Source organism: Aptenodytes patagonicus, chromosome 3, assembly GCF_965638725.1.
Source record: "Aptenodytes patagonicus chromosome 3, bAptPat1.pri.cur, whole genome shotgun sequence".
In the NCBI taxonomy this organism is placed as follows: domain Eukaryota; kingdom Metazoa; phylum Chordata; class Aves; order Sphenisciformes; family Spheniscidae; genus Aptenodytes; species Aptenodytes patagonicus.
The window spans coordinates 48,077,430-48,089,872 of record NC_134951.1 but is presented as its reverse complement, the minus strand read 5'-3'; the positions used below and the strand labels follow the sequence as shown (position 1 = coordinate 48,089,872).

The 12,443-nt window shown below is 36.8% G+C and overlaps 1 protein-coding gene across 2 annotated transcripts in view; it reads left to right on the top strand.

The window, feature by feature from the left end:
* The window catches only part of FBXL4 (F-box and leucine rich repeat protein 4), a 68,693-nt gene that overhangs the window by 32,427 nt on the left and 23,823 nt on the right, over nucleotides 1–12,443 (top strand). For both annotated transcript variants that reach the window (XM_076333279.1, XM_076333280.1), the window contains exon 6: nucleotides 4,390–4,603. In XM_076333279.1, coding sequence (XP_076189394.1) covers nucleotides 4,390–4,603 — 214 coding nt within the window. The remainder of the gene's footprint in view (nucleotides 1–4,389; nucleotides 4,604–12,443) is intronic.

Below are 12,443 nucleotides of genomic sequence, written 5' to 3'. Positions count from 1 at the left end.
AGTGCTAAAGAAAAAAATATCTGTCCAACCCTATGTTGTTCATAAATGGAAGTTGCTTTCCCCCCCACCCTGGACACCAAATTCAGTGGGTTATATGTCAATGACTACAAAATGAGTACCTAAGATTTTCATTGAAAACAGATTTGGTAAAATCAGCATGTTTGAAACCTGTTGGGGTAGTTGCACTAAAGGAATATAAAACTGGGTAGCTACTTGTGTTTAGGAAGGATGAGTAGATGAGAGAGAACTGGACTATGATCCTTGCTTGTTGTAGAGTTTTTAGTAAGTTTGAACCATGGGATGTCAAGTAAGTGAGGATCATTATGCTAACCATGAAGTGTAAGTTTTGGATCCAGTGCAGTTCCATTAGAAACCATTGGAGCAAATGTGATGTGTTCAGTACCCTCATAAGCATATGTCTAAAGGTATTCTGAGGATTTTGTTTGGGAGGTCTTATGCAGCCAGTTCTGACATGTACCTTCATATTTTAATTTTGGATTTTCTTTGGCTCATCGGATATGCTTATGATACAGATGTGAATTACAAGATTGGAAGTTGTTAATAGACTGAGTGACCCCATGATCATGATGGGTTTAACATCAGCATGAGCAAATCATGTCCTAACTGCTAATAGATATATTTGATGTTTCAGAAGGATTTCACTATGACTAACTTACTTCCCAAAAGCTGAAGCTGAAGGGGGGAAAAATGAGCAGCAGTTCTTGAAAGCAGGCAGAAGGTAATGGAAAGTGAGATTCCTTTTTTTTATTAAAAAACAAAATCAAACAAACCCAAACCAAATGAAAAACACCCCCCCCCAAAAAAAAAAAAAGAAAAACCCAACCCCAACCCAACAACCAAAAAAACTCACTGAAATGCTGCAGTCTAGAATGAGGATGAACTTAGAGGGAAAAGCCCAATCCAGTGTCTAGCAAAAGAAATGTACATGTTCACATTATTCTAGGTTGTTTAGTCAGTCATATTTCATAACAAACACGAAGGGATGAAGGGAAATCACTTCAGAAATTGTGTGTATAAAATATTGATAATAAAACTAAAGGGATGGATGACTGTGCAGAAAGGAGGAGAGACTAAAAACAGGAACCAGTCAGTCCTCAGTGATTAAAGGAGAGGTATTGAAGAAATGTTGATTTGGGTAAAAAGTGCTTTTTTGGGGTCTTTTTTGTTTTCAGATGAGCTAAGTCAGAGCCAGGCACCCAGTGTCTGTTAAGTCTCAGAAGTATGAAGGCAATGCCACATTTGTTCTGAAAGCATGAGAACCCATGTTCTACTTTGCCATGTGGCTTTGGAGATCCACATAGAAAGACATTAGCAAAAACCTCTGTCCTGAGCAGCCTGTTAAGTGCAAAGACTGGGGTGCCTTGATCATTCAGAGAACTCTGCAGCTCTGCCTAATGTTCTCTGCCCTGTGGTGGTTGGTGACTTCTTCACATTCCTCCTCCTGTTTCTGTTCGTCTCTTTACTTCATGCCTATCAGCTCGTTCCTGTACCCTGCTGCATGTCCCTTATCCCCCTTGCCTTTCTGTTTAATGTCTCCTAAATAACCTTTTCCAAAAAGGCAGCAAAGCCATGAAGTGCAATACTCGTTGCTATTGCTGTGTTTGCTCTGCCTGTGTGTTTCAAGTGTAATGAATTTAAATAAAACGTTATGAGGATAATAACTGCTCAAGCTGGTGAGCCTGGAGTTCTTCTCCAAGTCTCTAGGGGGTTAAATGAGTGTTTCCTTGACCTGGTAATGTTAACTTTTAATAGTCCTAGAAGGAGAAAAGAGTTGATCTGTACCAACATTTATAAGAGCCAAGCCCTGTTAAATTATATGGCAGTTAACCTAACATCCATTATTGTAATAGAGTAATTCATAAAATATTTATCCGTTAGCAAATTAAAAGCTAGAGGTATAATAAGTGACGATTGACAAGGTTTTATGGAAAATATCACCATTCAAACAAACCTGGTAATTTGTTGATGAAAGAAGCTGTGTGAATGTATTGTTAAAGCACTCATTAAATAGAGGAATTGGCTAATTGGTAATCAGCAATGAATCCATATGTCTCTACTCTGATTTCCAGGGCATTTCCTTCCTGCGTTTCTCCATGGCGGTGTTGAACTCTATTGCTAGCCTAAAATAGCAGCCTAATGTTTACAAACCTGATGTTAATTGTTGTGGATTGTGTCATTTCAGCTCTGACACTCCCATAAGAAGGCTTTTACCGATCTAGGTGAATTCACTGTATCCAGTATGAAAACAGCAAATAAGTGCTTGGTGTTTGATAAACTCTGATTTTACAAGCTAAAATAGATTCTAAAGAGAGACTATGGTGTTAGACAAGAATAGTGGAAGCGTAGATTTAAAGGCCATACTTAGCAGAACCCCTGTGGCTCTGGGGCTTACGTCTCCCCTTTCATGTCTCAGACCCTCTCTTTGTTTCTGTTTGCATAGGCTCATAGAAATGTTGGATGTTAGGGACCTCTGAAGGTCGTTGACTCCAAGCTCCCACTTGAAGTGCCAGTGTCCCCAGTACTAGATCAGCTCAGTCAAGGTTTCAGGTGAAAGCCTCCAGGGATGGAGATGCCACCCTGGAATCTCCTTTCCCCTCCATATTGCATAGGAGCTGTGTAATCAAACTAAGGCCACGTAATGTGCAAGATGAAAGGAATAAGGAAAAGTGATGATGAATGGCAAGTATGACTTGAGTGAGTAATGAAAAAATAAGGAAAGGAGAAGGTTTGGAAACTTGGATCTTGAAAGATGGACTTCAAGTCCTGTGCTACTCTTAGTGTCGTTGAGGAATGCCTCCCTGAATGTGTCTGCTTTTAAGACCAGCAGCCGTTTCGTCCTAAGTTTCAGCAGGAGCAAAGTCTTGGGAAGGCTAGTTGTAGCAATAGGAGTTTTTGTGTAAGCAGAAGCGTCGTGTCTCTCTGGCACTTCTATTGTATCAGTTAAACCCAAAAAGTAATACTAACTTTGCAGTGAAAGTGTCAGAACCTAAAGCTGCTTTGTCTGCATGAAGGTTTTGGTAGGATAGAACTGGTAATAGAGCAGATCAAAATATTTATTATGAGAAACTAATTCATGCTCTCTCACAAGTAGCTCCATTATTCTAGGACGTAACAAGGGGAACTCACTGCCACCCATAGGTTAGGAACTTAGTTTTTTCTACTGGAGAAACTTAAAGTATAACAAAATCACTGCAGACATGTGGGGTTTTTTTCCCTATTAAATATCAAACTTACAAGCCTAGTGATTGATCCACAGTTTGAAGGTTATCTTTGCGATAAAAAGGGACATAAGCTTATGTGTTTTTAATTAAAGCTTGGATTAGATATAATAGAGCTTGAATTTCTCACAAAAGATCTCTGACAGAAGGTGTAATTCATGCATAGACCATCAAAGTTTCTAAATTTTGGATATTTTGTCTTCTAATATCTTAAATTTTTATAATTCCAACGAAAGTCATGTGAAAATAGTCCTTAGGAATCTCTGTGTTCTAGAACAGCTACAAAGTGTTGATTTTGACTTATTTGTTAATGAAAGGAATGAGATGTTTTTCTGAAAGTCTTAAAATACTTCTCCTGAATATTTCATCCATTTAAAAATATTTGTTTAACCTCATTTTTACATTTGCAGATTTTTCTGAAATAAAGAGAAATATGAAATTATTGGTGGAAACTTGCAAGCCGTTGTCAAAATTGGCTTTGGGGACTGTTTAAAAGCATTGCAAACATTATCTGTGTTGTACTTTGCTCCATTGTCTCGGAGTAAATGGCAAGAAGGAAGCATGTTCCAACTTTCTAAACCGAAACAGAGTTTTCAAGACTAATGTTAATTTAACAAAAAGCCCTCTCTGTTCCATTCTCACCCCCAATGATTCTTTTGCAATTCGTTTTCAAGGTAGAATTGCTTTTTCAGGCTGCTTCAGTGACATTAGCCTCCTTATGCCATGTACAGCATTATATAGCCTTCCGTGTTTCTGAAAATGTAGGTAGTCAAATATTCCTTTGTACAAAGCATTGTATAATATCTAGGTTATGTACAGTATCAAGTTAATGTTGATGAAACAGCCTTGACTCTCAGACTACCTTTGTTTTTTGAATATTGCTCTCTAACTCAAAACCTAATTAGTTTGGTCTCTTCTGGATTTGTACAGATTTGATTCAGAAGTAACTTCTTCAGAGTGGTTATGATTAATTTACTTTAACCTAATCATGTTTTCTCTTAGTTAACGGAGGTGACATAAGAGCTGTGGTCTGTAGGCTTTTCACTGTTGAAAGGAACTGTTTCCTGGTTTACATGCTTAAGGTTTTGACAGTATTCAAACTCTTGCCTGAAAGTACATTTATTTTTCACTTAAAATGTGTTTTTTACAGGTTCTTGAAAGTTTGTGGCTCTGAACTAGTACGTCTTGAGTTGTCTTGTGGCCATTTCCTCAATGAAACATGCTTGGAGGTCATTACTGAAATGTGTCCAAATCTTCAGGAATTAAATCTCTCATCATGTGATAAAATACCACCTCAGGCTTTCAACCACATAGCCAAAGTGGGCAGCCTAAAGCGTCTCATTCTCTACCGAACAAAAGTGGAGGTAGGAACAAATATTTTTAACCTTTGCAATAAATACTTTTAATCCTGGAAAAGCTGTATTTTTTTTTTTCATTAATGAAGAAGTGAATTAGAATTTTGCATGTAAATTCAAAAGTAAATTAAGAAAATCCAAAGGTAGTTTCAAAAACCATAGGATTTTTTTTTTATTTTCAAAATATCTTCTGGATTTAACAAAAATAAATAAAAAGCCTGCATATTTTAACTTGTGTGGAAGATTGCTTAGAACAGCTGGTGAAAAATCACCAATGTAGTGAAATCGCAAATGTAAAAGCTTTTCTCTTGTTTTGAAGTGTACTCCAGACAAACTGTATTTGGCAATAATACAGTAACTGGGAAATTATCCTGTTTAGTAACTTACTGTAACTATCAACATTCTCTCCTTTAGAATGACTTACTAATTACTAGATCCCTCCTGTCTTTATATATTAGCAGTATTTGAGACACAGAACACAAATTTTTTTTTAAAATACTTTTCATTCACAGTGTAAAAATTACTTCTTTATACAATTACTCAACTGCCCGATTCAGGGTTGTTATTGTTTGCTGCAACATACTTCCTATTTAAGATGGAATGGCTTTACATGCTACAGTTAAGACTGTTGTAGTTTACTACATTTTACAAATGTTGTATCCTAGTAAATTCAGCAATTCAAATCAGAAGCAATTCCATTACTTCTCACTAGCTACATTACTCATGTATTACAACCTTGCTACTCTGTTTTACATGGAAGCTCTCATACTTGTGCTTCTCTTGTTGCAAAAGCTGCTGCTTAGTAGAGCTCCAAAATGGGGGGAAAAACACGTCTCTGCAGTTTTTTCTAGCTTTTAGTTCTAGGTTAAACATTTTCAGAAGAGTTTGCTTGTGTGTGTTGCTTATGCTTTTGGTACACAGAAGTGAGGTTATGATGCTGGATTGTGTGGGGTGTTAAGCTGTAGTGTAATAGAAGAACTGAAGCTGGGACAGTAGGTTCTGTCTACTGGATGTCCAAGGGGCATCTGAAGTTAAGTACCTTGTTTCATTTATAAGCAGTTCACACCTAACACACGTGCTGCAAAGTTAGTGGCATCTTGTTGTTCTTTTTTTGGTAAATCATATGTACATTTGTATCCAAGGTCTAGCTAGCTATCTGTAATGGTGATTTGATAATGCAAGGTGGTTAGATTAAAGGGTAGGCTACCTGGAATGGCTGGCATTTGCCGTGGGGTATGCAGGCAGTCACCATGAAGCCGGTGCCCCTCAGTAACTTGTTACTCTGTGGTAGTTGCTCTGTGTATTGAAGCAATTGTTATTTTCTTCAAACTAAAAAACAAATTGGTGAGCCCTGCTTTTAAGAGCCTTTTGTATAGAGCTGAATTGGTGCCTTGGGCGTATCTGTTCTGTTTCTAGATCACTAGTCTTTCTGTAAATCTTGGATAAATCTCCTTGCCTCATTTTGACTGTGGGCTCTAATTCACAAGGCTTTTTCAGATCCAAGAAGGATCATTGTATCAGAGGTAAAGATTGTATAATTTTTTTTTCTACTGTTGAATGATCATAATCTTCTTGATTCTACTCAGGTAACTTCTAAAGTTTCAGACTTAGTGCTTGTAATAGTGCAGCAGCTGAGGTATACTCTGAAAATGATCAGTAACTGTCATTTCTCAGCTATCACTTTGCTGAACAGAGCTTGAAATTAGATTGAATGTAGGTGGTAGAGATTTCCTGACTTTGAAGTCCTTAAATTGTGAAGATTCACTTCTGCCTTTCATGTGTATGGACATGCATCAGCTTGTAGCTGACAAGAACGTTCATTCATAATCAAGCTTACTTAAGATTGTGCTTCCGTTGTACACATAAGTATAAACAAAAGGCACTGTTCCTAACAAACCATGGAAGAGAAATTTCTAGAAATTTAAATAGGTAAATTGGAGAGGATGTTTTTGTGTTACTTGTTAATATGAAGCCACTTAACAATATACGTTGTGTATCACAGGTGGAAAAGTAAAAGGGAAAGAATGAAGATGTAGCATAGGATTTGAGTTAGAGGATTAGAGTTACAAAAGTCACAGATTTGTAGAAACATTACCTTTCCCAACGTTAGCTTCTCTTAATGCAAGTCTTTGGTTTTCTGTACAAAATAGGCTGCCATTCCTTCTGTACTCTTCAACGGGTACGGAGATGCTAGGTAGTAACTGGTGTCTAGATGCAAAAATACAGGATAGATTGATCAAGCATGCTCTGAAGTGATGTAGACTTCTCTAAAACTTGTCAAAGAATTGTAATATAGTAGTGTTCTTGATTTTTGTGACATTTCTGCTACTACTGCGTCTTCATTGTTGGAGCTTCTAAGGAGCAAACAATGGAACAATGCTAAAGTTTAAGCAAGAGCTTGGCATTGTATTGTTGCCAACTGGACCTGCTCAGAGAAAAGAATCTGAGGCTGTGAATCCACTGAGGAAAACTGCTAATTGATTATTATGAGATTATTAAGAGAAAGTAAGAAGGTGAGAAGAACAGAGCTGATGTGTGTGTTATGGTCCTTTGTAAAAGTTCTGTCTCAAAATCAAAAAGAAGGAAGCCAAAAGAAAAATCTGTTCATTCCATTTAGCCCACCGTTTTCCTAAATAAATCAGTGGTTTGCTTTTTTCGTAAAACCAAAGAACAAACAAAATAAAGCACCAAGTCTCTTACTCTAAGTTTTCTTCTTGCATCATATTCTAGAATGGCAAAGGTACAGGTCCTACCATAATTATCAGTGTTGTCATTTTTTGTGGCAGGAGGATGGCATCCCTGTTCATCCTGTGTTAACGGCCTTGATGTAAAAATGGGGTGATGTGCTTCTGATTTTACTGGAGATTTTGGGGTAATTGCCAAAATGTGAAGAGGGAGTGAATATGCAGAGAATAAGTAGGTAAAAAGTTGACCAAAATGAGTTCTCCAGTGGGATATCATAGTTTGCTTTGTATCTTACTGCACAGTTAGAGGCAGGCACTGGAATTGAAGTATAGTAAAATTAGATCAGATGAGGAGGGACACTGCCTTTTATGCTTGTAAACAGTCTGATGAATTTATTGTTATGGCTGATCAAGGTAAACACTTAAGTTGAATTATTTAAGCGAAGTGATTGTATTTTTAAAAACGGGCAACACTGAAGAGAACAAGAAAAGCAAAATAGGACTTAATGCTCTAATTGACTTTTAAAGGAGGGCCCCTCTCTGCATGTTATTTGTGATGCCAGTGAAAAAGGGGTCATTTTCCTACTCCACAGTTGTTAATCTCTGTTGAAAATGCAGTGTTGTGTTAGAGCACATCAGGCTCAATAGTACGACTTGTTCTTTTGGCTGTGAATTTGGGCGTGTGAGTAAATGACGTAGGCTATGGGATGAAGATTCTCCATCCTTTTTGTCAGTATGTGATAAAGCTGTTTCTGTTTTTGCATGATGCTTTATAAAGTACAGTATTAACATTTTATTAAAAGAAGTGGTATTTTGATTAAATGAAAACAAAATCCCATGTACCTGTCCAGGTGTAGGATTTCCTTACTCAGACTACGTCTTGCAGTACTTTCCTTTTATTTTTTTGTTTTTTAATGCTAAAAAAAAACCAGAGAAAAACTGCTTTTAACGTTTAAGTTTAAAGTATTTGTTGTACTTTTTCTGTTTATATGATTACTGTGACACTAATGGATGAATTCTGAGAAAATACTCTGCGGAAAATTGACTAGTGTTAATGATTTTTGTGTGTTAGGTACAGAAAAACAGATTTTGAGGAAAACGGGAACTTAATAAAATTGACAACATATTATGTAATCATCTGAGCAATTGCTATGAGAGTTTCTTGTTATTTTAGCTGTTTTCTTTGAGTAGGTTTTGTATTTAAAAATATTCCCATTGTCTCTGTAATTAAAGCTCCAATTTTTAAGTGTACGTTTTTAGTGAAATGGGCAATTCTGGTGTTCTGCTACTTATTGCACTGCATTGCTATTTTGGAAGATAGCTGTACCATCTGGAGGAGTTTATGGTCTTTTGGTCCTAACCCTGCGATTCTTAAGGCCATATATAATGTTATTTCCTTGACTTACTGAGTGCAAGTTGCTGTGTACAAAATTGGTTTCAAACCTCTGAACTGAAGCTTCCAACACCCTTGAATTATTCCAACCTCTCTGTTACAAGAAGGAAAGTCCAGTGACTCTCAGTAACTTGTTCCAGACTGAACAAGAAAAAAAAAAACAAACTTTACATGTCCTGCATTGCTATACTCCTCCCCACTAAATGCAGCTCATTTTTCCAGTGCTTTAAGTTCATTATTAAAGGTTTCATTCTTAAAGGTTTTTCGATTATGTATATGCTTGAAATAATTTGTAACTTGCTTTGAGAAACTACTCTCAACATTTTATAAATGTAATTTCTGCTAGCTCAAGACCACTATTATACTTTTGGGATTTTTGTGCTGGTGGTTTTGCTATTTACTGATACATGACTCTATAATATTTATTCATTAGGAGTGTATTCACAGCATAATTTAAGCACTTGTTGGCATTGATACATTTGAAGAATACAATGAACAATAGAGGTATTATTGTATACAGTAATTGGCAATGCACATATTTATGGTTTGAGTATGAATATTATCTTGATTTAATGCTTATCATGAAGTATTCCATCTATATAAATAACGCAGCCAAAATTGTATTTTAAAGAAACCAAAGCCACAATTACAGTATGAGAACTTCAGTCTCCTTATTGCTGGGTGTAAATTTTAATGTAAGATTATATATTTCATGTTGCATGATATTCTGAATTCTTTATAATGTATGAAGAGAAAGTTTTTGAAGTTTGTGTTACAATTATAATTGAAATACAAAATGAACTAAATTTAAATCAAATTACAATGGACAAAGGACTTTGTTTTGCACACATTTTAAAGCAAGTGTTGTATTTATAAATTTTATCTCTGATACCTTTGACCAAGAGCAAATTCGGAACTTGGGCAGTTGTAAGAGAGGACACTGAAAATTTTAGATGCCAAGAAGAGGCATAAGAATCTTAGCAGTAAATGTAACAGCTCTTATTTTCTTATGCCATGAAAGAGTTAATGCTGCCATAAAATTGTTCTACAGCGTTTTCAGAAATAACCTGTTATGGGTCATGCTATACTTCTGAGAGCTATTGTCTGAGGTTTTTCAGCTTGGACAAAATTTCATTGGCTTGGGTACAAATCTTTAGGATTAAGACTTGCAAGCAAATAGTGGGGAAAAAAGTGAAAGCCTCTAGCTAGAAAGTGGATTATTGGAAGGAGGTTGAGCCGATGACAAATAATCATGCAATACAGGGACTTGGTGGTGCCTTCTGATCCTGTGTCAGGCTCATAGGGCTGAATTTGGTCATTTAAGCCTGTAATGTGAAGAGTGAGGGGAAAGAATGAAGGTGTAAAACAGATTTGCAGACATAAGGGAGGGCATAATTTGACCAAATGAAGCAAAACCAAAATACAGTAATTGAATTAACTACAGAGACTATTACTTTAATTGAATTAATTCAGTAATTGCCATGTTGCTTGTCCCAGTCCCTGCTGTGTCCCTGGCACTGCCAAGTAGCTGTAGAGAACAAAAAGGTGCCCCTGTACATCCTGAATCCCAGCTTGCAAATTACAGTGTGCCTATTTGTGAGAAGACAAGTGTTTTGACTTTTGAAAGGCTACATCTGCACTCAATAGTAAGGTTCGTTCCACCTTCATTTCCATGTACTTTCGTTCTTCTCTTACCTGATGCTCGTACAGAGTTCATATTGCATCTGTTTTTAAATCTGCATCATGAAGTTTTGGAGGCAAAAGTTTTATTGCTGTCTGGGGGGGAGGGAAGGAGAGGGGAGCTGATTTTTAACAAATACGTTCCAATTCTCGCCCTTTTCATCATGTTTCTTTCCATGTTGTATCTTCCAAGGTGATAGCTGATGGATGCTCGAGGGAGAACAGACTTCCTGTCCTAATGCCAGCTTATACTGTAGAGGAAAATGGCTTTGCTGCCATATTTATTTTGAATCTATAAATGAAAATTGTCTGTGTTAATGTCTCTATCCAGAAGGCATCACTTAAATACGCTTGTGATTGTGGTAGTAAAGGGCAGGGTGGGGGGTTATCCCCTTCTGCAAACATCAGTTGAGAAGGTGTGAAAGGGACTGGCTCCTACATCTGTTGACAGCTTTTTCTGGCTGGTTGGAGAGGCCAGCTGAGCTGGAGCCAGGTGGGCTGGGCTAAGCAGTCTCCAGAAGTCCCTTCCAACACTCAGCTCTTCTGTGATTCTGTGACTTGGTGCTGATGGCACTAATTGAGGACTTAACCCATGAGCTTTGTTCTCCTGATCTGTGACCAGCAAAATGGCCGGTTGTGAGATGCACTGTTTCTGTATGCCACACTTTTCCCATCAGTAAAATTTGTTTAACAGCAACTTTATCATTTTGTAGCTGTGGAATGAGGATAGATATACAGAAGACTTCAAGATTCTCCGATATGTATGGTACTACATAGGGTACTCTACATAAGGGTGTGTATAAGGACTTGAAATACTGTACCTTGACAACATGTTTTTCTAAGTTGCAGGAAGTTGTTAGTTACAAAGCTCCTCTGGAAAAATTGAGAAAAGGATTGCTAAAGAAAGCTTGTTTAAGAGGTATAAGCATTTCTGTGAACTAAATGATTGGAGACTTTCAGTGGTTATCTCTGTCTGGGACTGCACGGGTATCTTGTTCTTCCTAAAGGCCACAAAAACTACCTTGTAAAGGATGAGGTGACCTCTTCTATTTGCTTCCTCATGAAATGGCACCAGTTAGCTCAGGGAACTGAAGGACTTAAGCGTAAAAGAAATTTGGCCACTGTTTAGTTCTAATTTGGCATGTGATTCCCTGCCATTTTCTGTAACTGATATTTTTTGTAACATTTCATTTAACTGAAAACTAATATACAGAGAAGTGAAAATAGATGAAACCAAAAAAAGGTGAACAACTTGAATAGCTTTGTAGACCTCTAGATGCAATTTTAGTTTCCAGAAACAGTATATTGTATTTCGTGTGTTATCAAATGTTCCTGTACTATCCCAAGATGTGTTCTTTCTGTCAAAAATAAGATACTGAGGATAAGTATTTATCCTTAGAACTCAAAATCTTAGAAGTAGTCTGGAAATGAGTGCTTTCTGGGAAGCCAACAGGTATGAAAACTTTTCCTGAAAACTAAAGCTAGCGCTGTATAAGTATCTAAAATTCATTTTGTGTTCTTTTTTAACTGGTTAAACCAATGACTCTCATGTGTTTATAAACACACATATCATCTCATCTCTCTAAACCTCTCAAATTCCCTTGTATCTTTAACATAGTTGTTTCAAAGTATCATAGTACCAACAGGCACATAACAGAAATTATCTTGATGCCTTAAAATACTGTTGGGGGCGGGGGGGATGGTGGGGATGGACAAAAAAGACCAGAAACATATTTTACAGTTTCTTCGCTGGAGCAGATTTAGATAAGAATGGTATTTCACCATTACTATACCTTTTGTTTCTGCATTATTAATGTATTACATTCTTCTTTCTGTGAGAAGAATTGCTTTTTGGGACTATTGTAGGTTGATTGTAAGTTGGTTTTTAGATGCCGAGGTACAATACCTTGAAATTCATGAAGTAGATTTTTTTTACCTTTTTATAGGCAATATTGATTTGCCCTGTTGTACCTTTCAAAATAGAACGGTTTAGTAGAAGTTTACAGAATTCTGGCTTTGCATCTGATGTGTTTTTTAATTACTGTATTAGAATAGCAGATGCCAAGTAATTTCTGACATAGTTCTTTCACAG